The following is a 12,884-nucleotide window of genomic DNA, read 5'->3' on the forward strand; positions in this document are numbered from 1 at the left end:
TTGAGGAAAGAACTCCGATGGGGGGGTGGGGGCAGTCTCTCCCTAAGCCCAGTCTCCTCTGTCTCTTTCTTTGCAGGTGCCCAGAAAGACGCCGGCTGGTCCCAAGGTCTTGTTGGAGACATTTCCTAACGAACCCGAAGCGCAGAATCCAGGGGCCTGGAGCAGTTTCTAACCATGGAGGTGGGTCAGGGCTGTGAGACGGAACTCTCTCCACCTGAGGTTCAAGGCCATCCCGAACCTGTCCCCCTGCTCTTCCAGGGAAACCCTCCACTCCATGGACGCAGGGGAGGGTCACGAGCACAGCCATGAGTTGACAATCTGGGTGTGAATGCCCTGTTGGCCACTAAGGATCTGTGTGATCTTGGACAAGTTACTACTTGGCCTCTCAACTGTAAAACAGGCCTAATAATAGTGCCAACCTCATCGGATTGTTTGACGATTTAATGAAGGACACGTCAAAACACTCTGCACTGTGCCTAGCACAGGGTAAGCATTCCATAAACGGTAGCTGTGATTATGAGGACGGTTATGACTCACTTCCTTTAAGTGTGCTCCAGGTCACCTCCTCCCTAACTGTCTCCACTAAAATAGCAGCCCACTCCCACTCCCACCCCGGCTCGATGTTCCTGGCACTCATCACCATCCAAGAGCACATTACGTATTCAGTCATGTTTCTCTTCACGGTCTGTCCTCTAGGGCTATGCTGTCCAACACGGCAGCCACCAGCTGCACGTGGCTAACAGTTAAATCGATATTAAAGTGACACAACATTAAAAATTCAGCTCCTCGGTTGCTGGGCTAGCCAGCCTCCAAGATGGTCCCCAATGGTCTGTGCCTCTTGGTATTCATGCCCCTTGTGTACCCCTCTCCTGCTCTGAGCCCAGGTCATAAAAGACACTGCCGCCTCCTCCCTATTCTCTCTCGCTCTGGGGGAACCAGCTGCCAGGCTGTAAGGACACTTGTGCAAGCCTAGGGAGAGGCCAACACGGTGAGGAACTGTGGCCTCCTGCCAACAGCCATGTGAATGTGCCATTTTGCAAGTGAAGCCGTCAACCCCAGCTGAACCTTCAGATGAGACAGCAGCCCTGGCCAACGTCTTGACTGCAACCTCATAAGAGATGCCAAGATGGAACTTCCCAGCTAAGCTGCTCCTGAATTCCTGACCCTCAGGAACTGTGAGATAATAAACGTCTGCTGCTTTAAGCTGTTAAGTTTTGGGATACTTGGTTATGTAGCGATAGATAATTAACACAGTGGTAGTTGCCACGTTTCAAGAGCTCAAATGCCATGTGTGGCAAGTGACTACCACGCTGGGCAGTGCAGATGTAGAACATTATAGGATGTTTTCATCATCGCAGAAACTTCTATCAAATAGCGCTGCCCTAGAATGTAAACCCCATGAGGAATCTCCCTCCCCAGCTCCTGGGAAGAGTGTCTGGTGCCCAGGAGGCTTTCTGTAATTTTTTGTTGAATAAAAGAAAGACTAAATGAACACTGCCTAGGAATTGAGAGCCTGCAAGGAGACTTCAGCCTGACTCCCTGGAGTCAGGGGACTGAGAAGAGAGACCGGCGTCACTGGCTGAGTGATCACGTGCTGGCCATGTGCTAGATGCTTCATGCACAACCGCCAGTTTTCACATTTTACTTTACGGGCAAAATCACCCGCCCAAGGTCACACAGCCTCTGGATTAGAGCCCAAAGCTGCAGGGCACAAAGCTTGGACCCCCCTCCCACTCTTAATTCATGGCTCAAGAACCCCTGTTAGCTTCTGGGGGCTCCCACACCAAGCCTTCTTCTGGCTAAGGATGCTCAGCATGGGATGGACTGGGATGGGTGGACACCACCAGAGGTGGCCGAGGCTGGCTTCACAGGTAGCATTAAAAAACAGAGAGAGAAGGAAGAGATAGTGGCAGCTTCAGGTCAGCTCACTGGCAGCTAATCTGCTCAACGACCACAACAAATGACCGACTTTCTGAAAACCATCTAATAAATATCTTAAACCAGCCCAAGGATTGTTAGGGGCAGTCACTTCATCACCCGAGGCGGACAGATGGGATTGACAATGACAACAATGATAACGGCTGACCCCAGGTACGCGTTACGTGCCGGGCACTGTTCAAAGCACCTCCAGTGTATTAGTTCAATCAGGACTTGCAAGGGTGAGGATGCAGGGGCAAAACTAAAACTCCCAAGAGACCTCCACTACCTTAGGAAACTGGTCATTGGGTCCAGTGGTCTGTCTCCATCTCTACCATCTACTGAATCTCTTTCAAATTAAGCGGAGGCCGTCTCTGGGCGCCGCTGTCCAGCTCCAAGAAAGAGAGCCCCATAATGCGAGACGTCTAGGTTTTCTCACTGCCTCTGGTTTGTCCAAGGCTCCAGCAACTTGCAAGTCTCCCTGGGTTTATTTATAGGGCCAAGATAAGTGGGTTTTGCTTGCTTCTCCTGCCTGTGTTCCTTTTGTTATAATAGATGTGTACTAACACATTTACTCCGGGGACTGGCATGGTCCCAGTTTATCAGGGAAATGGGTATCGGAGCTGGCATGCGGGACACCTCCTTAATTAGGAAGGGGTCCCAGGGTGAGGGGGGTTGGGTCGGGGAGGATGTTCAAAGACCATGAGACACCCTCCAGGGCACCGGCATCAACACAAAAGGGACGGACTCAATCCAAGGAAGAGGGGGCAGGGGAGACTCACTTGGTGGCTCGTTCTGAGATCCTGACTTCCAGCTTGTGGCCGTCCACGACGTGACCCTGAGAGATGAGACAACACAGCCTGTCCCTCTGTCCTCTTAGAAGCACTCACCCGTAGCCCTGTCCTTCACCGGAGTGGGCTTCGGCTGAGTGAGGGGAGAGAGAACTTCGAGGGGGCACTGACTGTTCCCAGGAGACAAGCCCGCTGGAGTCAAGGACAGAGAAGGGCTTTTCCTGGAAGTGGTTCCCGCTGAGCCCAGGCAGCAGCTGGTGGTGACGGAGACCCAGCCCTCCAAGTCCTCTGGAGCCACGAGTGGGCCTTGACCTTTAAGCCATTCAAGGGGCACAGAATTTTCCATTGTTTATAAGCATTTTCAGGCAAAGTAAGCCCCTTTGGTCTGGCTTGCAGAGAGAGAGAGTTTGGTTTGGATTGTAGGCCGTTAAAAAAAAAAATTCTAAATCACAGCAGAGATGCATCTAAAGCTAGGCTCTTAACATGGGTCCCTTAAGGCAAAACTGGTGTATTAGCAAAATTACCCTTGAAAATCCTTTAAAGTCTCCCATAAAATACAGCACACGTAGCTTCGTATAAACAGTTCTTTGCGGCAATATGCCCGTATGTAGCACACAGCGAGGCACAGAACATAACTCTAATGTGTGCAAGGTAGACTCTGACAGGCTCCTGAATTACATGGAAGAGAAAGACAGACCACTGGGTGTGCAGAGCTGAAATCCAGTTAAATGAGTACACAGCATCTAATGACAAAGTTGGATTTCTAGTGTCTCTTGAAAAAACAACAAACAGAACAAAAAACCAGAGAAGATCTGGTATGGCTGGGGCCCACCTGCCCGTCAGGCAGTACCTGGCTGAGGCCAAGAAGTGGCTGCCCCGTTAGAAGGGGCGCAGGTGCCCAGGTTCTGTTCTGGGTGGTGCCGGCCCCGTCGCTAGTTTACGGCTAGCCTGGCCCCATGGGCACGTGAGGTGGAGAGCAGAGAGACTTTCCAAGTGAGAGCAGAGGCCCCAGAGGCCATCCCTCCCCACCACCCCACCCAAACCCAATTCAGCCCTCCCTGGAGTTGCTTTGGGCCAAGGGGAGGGTCATCAAAATTCTACAAAAACGATCATATTGGCTAAGTGCCCAGTTACATTTCCTATAATCCCCAAGGCCTTTCGCTTGACTAGCAAGCTCTACTGGGACAGACTCCATCACCTGGAGGGTCCCTATAAAGCCAGGCTTCACAGGGAGGTGGGCCGGTATGGGTGCCCTTTTCACCCAGTATCCAGCCCAGCTGTGCAGGCCCAAGCACACGTCTAAGAGAGAATGGGAGCTGGGAGGGCGTGCGGCTTGCTACGCGCTCGCTTGTCAACTTGGCCCTGGTCAACTCCATCTTACGTTGCCGCTGCCTGGATGGCCTATACAGACACGTGACATTCTGAATAGGGTTTAAAAGGGATCCTGGACCCCCTGGAGCAAGTGGGCCTCCAGAAAGAAAGAGGCTCGTGAGAAAGCACTGCTCCTTGTCCCCTTCCTGCCACCGAAGGGCCTGGGGACGTGGGGTGTCAGGGAAGGTGCTGAGGACACTGTCTTTTTTTTTGGCGGTAAGCGGGCCCCTCACTGTTGTGGCCTCTCCCGTTGCGGAGCACAGGCTCCGGACGCGCAGGCCCAGCGGCCATGGCTCACGGGCCCAGCCGCTCCGCCGCATGTGGGATCTTCCCGGACCGGGGCACGGACCCGTGTCCCCTGCATCGGCAGGCAGGCTCTCAACCACTGCGCCACCAGGGAAGCCCTGAGGACACTGTCTTAAGCTGAGGCCTGGCCCACTTTGGGGCTCTGTTCTGCTCCCTGTAACCTCAGCTCCCTTCCTGCCATCCAGGGCCCTGATCTGTCCCTGCACTTCGACCCAGCAGGAGGGCATCGCTCCTTTCTCAGCAGGACATAAGTCTGTGTCCCAAACACCTCTGCGTTCAGCCCCCTTCTCCCCACTGTCACTGCGTCCACCCTGACCTGTGCCTGGAGGACTCAGCGGTCTCCAACCTGCCCTCCTATGATGCACCCCCCACACAGCAGCTGGAGAGATTGTTCTGCAGCAGAAATCAGATCCTTCCCCAAAGTGTTCCAAGCCCTCTAATGGGATCGCACTGCCTCTATGTTGAATTCCACAGTCCATAAAAGGTCTGCAAGGTCCAACTCCACATACCTCCCACCCTGTACCCTGTGCCTGCCACACTGGCCTCTTTCTGCTCCTCAGACATAGTAAGCTCACTCCTGCCTCAGAGTCCCTGCCCCAGGCCCTTTGCACGTGCTGTTCCGAGATCTCTGTGTAGCTGACTCCTTCTTGTCAATTAGGTGTCAGCTCAACTGTCACGTCCTCAGAGAGGGCCTCTCCTGACCACGCGATCTAAAGTAGCCTTCCCCTCACCACAGTGTCTGCTTTATCTGCACCTGAGCACTTCTCACGACCTGGTCTTGGCGTATTTCTTCAGAGGTCTGCTTCACCCATCTCCCTGAGGTCTGGCACAAACCAGGCTCTTGATCAAGAGTTGCAGACTGAAGGAATGCCTTGTAGTGACTGTGGGGGGCTGAGGAAGTTCCAAGGCCGTGGGCCACAGACCCCTAGGGAACTGGAGAAAGCAACGGGCCTGGGAAGATGTGGGCTGCTCTGCATTCCCACTCAGTTTCCGAAGACTGACGGGATACCACGCCACCTGCCTCGTGCCCCCGTGGACCTCGGCTGAGAACGCCCACTTACCTGGAGCTGTCTGAGAGCTTTCTGGGCCTGCTCCGGTTTCCTGTATTCCACGAATCCAAACCCCATGGACAGCAGCGCGCCTGAGAGAGAGAGAGGTGGGAATCGTACGGGGGCGCCAGGCAGGGAGGAAAACAAAGAAGGTGCACCAGACCAAGTTCAAGGGCTCCAAGGGGCCCCTGGACGGCCCCTCGACATTCTCATTTCTTCATGCCCCTCTTTGTTCCCCAAAAGATCCCAGCTCCCGGCTCGCCATTTATTACCAGTCGTCTTGAAGAATCAGCCAACGAGGTTATACAGCCGCCACCTGAGGCCCAGCTGACTATTAATTAACAGATGATCGACGTGATAATTAACTTCATAATAGAATTCCGCCTTTGGGAGGGAGGGGTGACCATCGCCACGACAAGCGGCAAAAGCTCTACCCGGGCAGTCCCCTGCTTCCATACTAAATGCATAATACGAACACATGAATCAAAGTCAAGCACGCCAAAGGCTTACTCTTTACAAAGTATTTCTGACCACCTGGTTACACCTGGTTCCTGGGTTTCAGACTTAAGGCTGGGACAGGGAGGCTGTGACCACCTCGTTAGAACTCCTCTGGTTCCCTATTGCTGGGTCGTGAGTAGCAAGAGTTCAGATAGCCAGGGGTATCTCCAAAATTTATAGAGAACTTTGCTTCCTGAATGTAAATATGCATAACTGGGGGCACACAAGAATAAGGTCTCTAATTACACCTTGCTCTTTGACACAAAATGTGATACATGCCTCCGCCCCCACGGTTCATGCTGATTTACTAATTTTACTCTCTATTTTTTCACAGTTGAACTCAAAGAGGGTCGGCTCAAGGCTGATGGGCCCAAACGAGGCTCAGAGTTCTCCACTGTTGACCCAGCAGTCCTCATCTTTGTCTGTATTGTTTGTGAGGCTGTGCCCCTGCTTGTTTGCATTTCTACTCACAACTACGTGTTATAAAACGAGGGCCCAAAGCAGGAAGAAATTCCACAAACAGCCCAGACATGGTTCTGCGGGCGACAGGAAGGAGGTTCAGAAAGAACTGATGGCTGATGGGTAGCGCCACCCCGTGGTGACTTTCAGTATTTGTTTTCCAGTGGATACGTGAAAACACTGTTCTGAGGGCCAAGGCTGGAAGGTCTGTGCCCGTAGGATATTTAAAAAGCTCATTAAGATGGTGTTAAAGGCAACTCTAGAGAGTCAAGTTCATTGCCGATTCACTGACGCTGTGCAGATCCATTCTGTCCTTCTCCTGCCCTGGAACGCTGATGTCCATAGAGAGCACGACTTGGGCTCCCCGGCCTTCTGGTTTCCTGTTCGGTTTACCCAATGGAAAGCTCCGATTTGACATAGGCGGGTGCAGGAGGTAGAGTTGGGGCCCCCGTTCTTTCCACGCACCCCATCGCCTCCCCGCTTTGGCGTGGTTCTGGCAGCGCCAGTGTCCAACCCACACCCTTGGCTCTGCTGGTGGCCCTTCTTTTGTGGCTCTGGTCACACCACTCCCTCCCCACGGCCTCTGGGCTCTGCAGGGGAGGGGCGTTCTCCCACATGATCCACTGCCTCGACATTCCCGTGGGTCCCCTCAGCCCAGCCCAGACCTGGGCACTCGGCCCCTTCACTACAAACATCTCCTTGACAACCCCAGCTGAGCATGCTTTCTGGTTCCTGCTGAGACCCTCGCTGATAACAGACACCATCTAGATTCCCCCCAAGCTGTGATGGATGAGCCCCAGAGAGTAGGGCTCTCAAATACAGGCTCTTAAAAAAGACAGTGTAGCTTTCAAGAGCTGCTCATGGCACTGAAAGATCAGATAACTGTTCTAAAGCACGCTGAAGAGCGCGCCCGAGGGCCGACTCCACAGAGCGTCTGATTGCAGAGAGGGGCACGGTGACACTACAACCTGCAGGGACAGCCCTGGATGGAGCTGGCGACCCCTCTGCCAGCCTGTCTCACCCCCCAGACTTCAGGGGTCACCTCTTTTCCTGAACTCCATCCCCAGACCCCCCCAAACTGAGCCTTCATGTCGTTCACTCGGTGCTTAGCTGCCTTTCCTTGTAGCCCAAACTACATCTGCGGTTCCTGGTGAACAGGGATGTTATGGTTTGAACTGTGCCCAGCTCCCCAGTGTGTGTTAAAGTCCTAACCCTCACATCTCAGAATGTGACCGTATTTGGAGACAGATCCTTTACAGAGGTAATCACGGCAAAAATGAGGTCATGAGGCTAAGTGCTAATCCAATATGATCGGTATCCTTATAAAAAAGAAAAGGGGTGGGCTTCCCTGGTGGCGCAGTGGTTGAGAGTCCGCCTGCCGATGCAGGGGACACAGGTTCGTGCCCCGGTCCGGGAAGATCCCACGTGCCGCGGAGCAGCTGGGCCCGTGAGCCATGGCCACTGAGCCTGCGCGTCCGGAGCCTGTGCTCCGCAGCGGGAGAGGCCCACGTACCGCAAAAAGAAAAAAAAAGGGGTGGTGGTGAACTCTGAACACAGGACAGGTGCACACAGGAGAACGCCATGTGAACATGAAGACAATCACTTACAAGCCAAGGAGAGAGGCTGGAACAGATCCTTCCCTCACAAGCACTCAGAACGAGCCAACCCTGCCCACACCTTGATCCTGGACTTCTGGCTCCCAGAACTGTGGGGTAATAAACTTCTGTGGTGGAAGCCACCTAGTTTGTGGTGCTTTATTATGGCACCCCTAGCAAACGAATACAAGGAACTCCCCAAATTCTATGCCCCCCGTCTGCTTCAGACCCTCCAAGGCTCCTCTGGCAAAAAGCCCAGACCCCTCTGCCTGGCAGCAAGCCATCCTGTGATCTGGAATCAGCCCACCTTTCTAGGTGCGTCTTCTGCCTCTTCAATACATTCCCGACCTGCTACTACGCCCTCTCCCGCCTCCGCCACCCACACCTCGCCCCCACCAGCTGACTGCTCTGCCTCCCTACCCTCCAGGTCGCGGTCTGACGTGGAGACCCCTGGCCTGGGCTCCTGTCCAGCTAGGGCCCCCTCTACCAGACCCCTTGTTGCTGTGTGCTGTAACCACTAGCTCCTTAGTCTCTCAGGACACAGCCATGGGACAGCCCACGTGGCATTCCTACAAATCCCGGCAAATTGAAGGGATGGGGAGCGCACAGCTGTGAGAAAGCCAGGAGCAATGGCCCGTCTATCACCTGCAGGAAGCCAGGGCCGGAGGAGAAACAGAGAGACGCCAAGGGACTCGTGGCAACGCCTGAGGCTGACAGGAGAGATGAGGGTGGGGTCTGCGTAGCCCAGGCACCCAGGGGCCAGTGAGGTGCGCGGCTGGTGACTCAGTGGAGTGTTCCGGATGTTCTACATCTGGGTCATTTCTCTTGGAAGGGAAGAGGGAAAGCCCAAGACGGGTCTGTTCTCGCTCTCCCCTGGAGATTTCCAGAGCACAGAGATGCTGGGAGCAGGGAGAGGCTTCTGCCACCGAACAGTGTCAACCCTGCCAGCCCTCTAATCGCACTGCTCTGAAAACACCCGACAGTCCGGGGTGGCAAAGGTTCTAGATTCAGAAGAATCTGACATGCATGGCTGCTCCCACCGGAAACCAGGAGTCTCCAGGGACCCAGAAAGGAGGACCATTTTAGACGAGCCAAGCGAGAGAGCGTGGGGCTGCCAATGCTTCAGAATGAAAGAAGACCCTCAGAATAAGCAAGAGAGAGGTACCCTTACCCCTACCCAGAGCGACACTGTTTCTTTCAGAATCGTTCCTTTCTAACTGAGATCTCCTGTGAAATACCTGCTTTGTTCTTCTTCTTGGAAATGGAGCAGCTCTTCACCACACCCACTTTGGAAAACACCTGGAAGAGAATGTCTACAGGTATTATCAGAATTTCTGTGCTAATCCCGCAACCTGGTGTAGGCGTGTCTCGAAAGACAGAGGGGACCAGGCAACTGCAGGCATGGAGAGGGCGAGAGTAAGAGAAGAGCTAACCCCTGGATGCGCTTCCGTGGCCGGGCCCTGGCCCGAGCCCTCTGCCTGCATGAACTCAACCAGCCCTTGCAGTGATTCTACCAGGTAGGTGTTACTACCCACGTTTTGCAGATGACAAAACTGAGGCTCCAAGGGGTTAGAGACGCACCCAGCGTCACAGAGCTGCGAAGCCCCAGAGCTGACAGTTGGATCCAGGCGCCAGAGCCCAGGTTCTAAACGCCGTGCAGGTGGGGGTCCTGGTCAGACACTAGGCTCCCCAAATTTGCCCTAATATCATCTCGGAGGTCCCAAAAATATCTGGAGGCACTGGATCATGGCCTACTTTAAGTAGCTTGGACGCTCCCTTAGGGTTCCCCGTAAGGGCTGCTGGGCTGGGTCCTGGCTCCCAGTGTCCAAGAAGGACCTGGGACACTGAACAGTCCAAGGAATCACCGAGGGCCATGCAGTGGGGAAGCTGGGCCTACATTTAGAAGCTTGGAGTCCACTGACCCCAGTCCTGACCCTCTCACTGCCCCTGCGCCTAATGCCAACTAATGTTTAAAACTTTCAAAAATCACATTCTGCTCTATTTTTCCCTTTACTTTTTTTGTCTCTCTTGCTAGAATTTGAGAACTGACCAGTGCGAATTCCTGTCCTTCTGGTTCACTGCGGTGTCTTCCACAGCACACACAGGGCCCAGGGAGAGGCAGGTGCGGGTCACTGTTCACCGACTGAGTGAAGGGGAAACAGAGGGGAGGGGGGATCCCGACCAGCAAACAAGAACCGCACGCAGCTGAGATTCACTGACTCTCTTATTCCGACTGTCAAACACTTTACTTGAATTATCTCATTCATTCCAATCAGATCTTCCAAACAGCTCCGCAGAAGATTCTATTAACACCCCCTCTTTACAAATGGGGAAACTGAGGCACAGAAAGGCCAAAGGACCAGCCCAGGGTCACACTGTTAGTAAGGAGTGAGGCTGGGACCCAAGTCCAGGCAGACTGACCCTTAAGCACAACTCTCCACTCAGGATGCTGTTAACAGGAGCCCCGTGAGCTGGACGCTGCTCCCCACAGTGCCTCGAATGGGCTGTGTGACCCTAGGTCAGTGAACTGACCTCTCTGAACCTCAGTCTCCACATCTGTAATATGAAGAACCTGGACTAGATCATTTTGGCTGTACCTTCCAGCTCCAGAGTCCTTTAATTCCAAGGATGCTCTTAGACTGAAGCTCGGGCACATCTTCCAGGAAAAAAGTGGTTCCCGTTGACGACATCCCCATACCAGATACGGGGGGGCCAGCACAGCAGAAATAAAAAACAAACCCTCCACAAGCTCGTTTGACCTCTTCAAAGCTATCTAGCCTTTGGACACTACTAGTGTGTGCCTGTTTGTAAAAGCAAACTCAAACCAGACCAAAACGGATTCGGGAAGTAGCCCAAGAAGAGTCCAAGGGTGGGTTTCCCATTGCCCCAGAGGGCGAACCTCTGCGCTTAAAATGCTGCTGCTTTTGCCAGGCACCCTCGCTGCTGTGGTGGCTCTTCTAACTGGAAGTGACAGTCACATTGGAGATTTAGCCAGAGGGTCCCAGCGTGCACGCTCTGCTCTCCTGCTTCACCTTGACACCCTGGGCTTTCCCGCCCAATGCAGGCTGGCCTCCTTTCCACCCATCCACCACCTTCCTGCCTCTAGGACTCAGTGGACCCCGTCTCCCCTCTTGAATCCAGCTCTAGGACTTCAGAGCTCAAAAGAATTTACAGAAACCAATCAGCTCAATCCTCACGGCCTTCTTCCTTTCCAGAACCAGTTCATGGCTGTCAGGCTGCTAATCACTAATTCATGCATTAAAAAAAAAAAAAAAAAAAAGGCATCGAGCATTTATTCTGTGCCAAACCCAGTTTACAGAAATGGAGACTCTCCCCATGCACAGTTCTCAGTCCAGTGGGGGAGCTCGCAGACCCCAGTCCTCTGGCACTAGAATCCCCATTTCCAGATCTCTGGCCCAATTCCTTCTAGAAGCCCCCCAGCGCCTATCATTTGGCATTTCCCCAATGCGAACGTGGAGTTCCCCATCCTTTTCCCTCCACCCCCTTCCTATGAATGCAAAACTCTCAGCCCATCAGGGCCTCCAGGCAGGACTGCCCTTCCTCCAGATCCACCCAGTGCTGTGTCTTCTGCGTGTTCCCACCAGGCCAGGAGGGTGTGTTGGCGTTTACTTTTGGGTGGTTACCCTCGCAGACACCATCTGGGGAGGGGCTTTGTTTTCTGACTACAGCTCTCAGACCGCATCCCAAGAGGTCCCCTTCAAGTGCATGCAGGCGCCCCTGCCAGCCCCCAGACTGGTCTGGCCAGGACCCCAATCTCCGGGTGAGATGTCTACTGGACAGCTTGGTGGAGGTGTCAATGCAGTGGCTGTTGGCTGTTAAGCTACACGCTGCCACGAGTCACTCGTCCAGGCAGGACAAACACAGTGACCACATCAGCAGACCGGGTCTCCCGCCCCGCCCACCCCCGCCCGCTCCCTCCGGGCCGAGCGGTCACTCACCCCCTTCAGCGTCTCCTCGGTCGTGTCGAAGTGGAGATTTTTGATAAACAGCGTGCACCCGGGAAGGCTCTCCTCATCCTCTTCCTCCTCCACCTTTGCTGAAGTGTCGTGTGCTGCTCCCTCTGTCAGCTTTTCACCTTCTGGGGTCTCGCCGTCTGCACGGGCCCCCCCCGCCCCGCCACCAAAACAAATCTGTTAAATGATGCCTTATCTGCCTAAGCCCCGGGACCTAAAGCACAGAACCTGCCAGACCCAGGGGGTTCTGTCTCTGAGTGGGCAGCGTCAGGAAGGGACAGCTTGTGCTGGGTTTTAGCAACTGTTGCGGGGGTGGGCTGAGGGAGGGGAGAGACCGCCGTGCTTCCTGCCTCTGTTTTAAAGAGAAAAGAGTATGAAGCACAGACCAAAACCCAGAAGCCTTAACTTAGACTGACCCACATTATATAACCCATATAATTTGAACCTCAAAATAAATTACTGTGAGCTGCAAATGTAAGCGACGTGGTCTTTTTCCTCAAAAACCAGCACTTGGCGAACTTTCAAAATAAAATGCAACTTAAAACTGCAAAAATTACAGAATGGGAGCAAAACTCAGAATGTCCTAAATACCCCTTGAACCTAAGGGATGTTACGTTCATTTAAAATCCCCAATATACATAACTTCAGAAAGCATATACATAAGAGTATGTTTTCATCTACACAAAATATATTCAATTCAGAGCTACACATAACAGCAAAACACTGAAAAAAAGACAAAAACCCACTATATTCATAAAGAAGAGATCTGGAGAGTTATACTGCCACCAAAGGCTACACTAATATGTAGCTAAAGATGACGTTTCCGAAGAATGTTTAAAGACGTGGAACGATGCGCGTGACAGAAAAATTAAGAGAAAAATGAAGGTGCAAAACAACATACGACGTGACCCCAATCACGTTCTG

The 12,884-nt window shown here is 53.2% G+C and overlaps 1 protein-coding gene across 2 annotated transcripts in view; it reads right to left on the reverse strand.

Annotated features, from left to right (window-relative positions):
- Positions 1-12,884, reverse strand: part of RBM19 (RNA binding motif protein 19) — a 123,663-nt gene that overhangs the window by 81,808 nt on the left and 28,971 nt on the right. Inside the window, exons 17-20 of one of the 2 annotated variants that reach the window (XM_029222045.1) lie at positions 11,946-12,100; positions 9,225-9,285; positions 5,447-5,526; positions 2,700-2,755 (exon numbers count right to left, since the gene is read on the reverse strand). In XM_029222045.1, the coding sequence (XP_029077878.1) occupies positions 2,700-2,755; positions 5,447-5,526; positions 9,225-9,285; positions 11,946-12,100 (352 nt within the window). The remainder of the gene's footprint in view (positions 1-2,699; positions 2,756-5,446; positions 5,527-9,224; positions 9,286-11,945; positions 12,101-12,884) is intronic. The other variant, XR_003793353.1, reaches the window with a different exon arrangement.

The sequence above is a fragment of the Monodon monoceros genome, unplaced genomic scaffold (genome assembly GCF_005190385.1).
Source record: "Monodon monoceros isolate NGI ecotype Baffin Bay Population unplaced genomic scaffold, NGI_Narwhal_1 Super_Scaffold_1, whole genome shotgun sequence".
NCBI lineage: Eukaryota > Metazoa > Chordata > Mammalia > Artiodactyla > Monodontidae > Monodon > Monodon monoceros.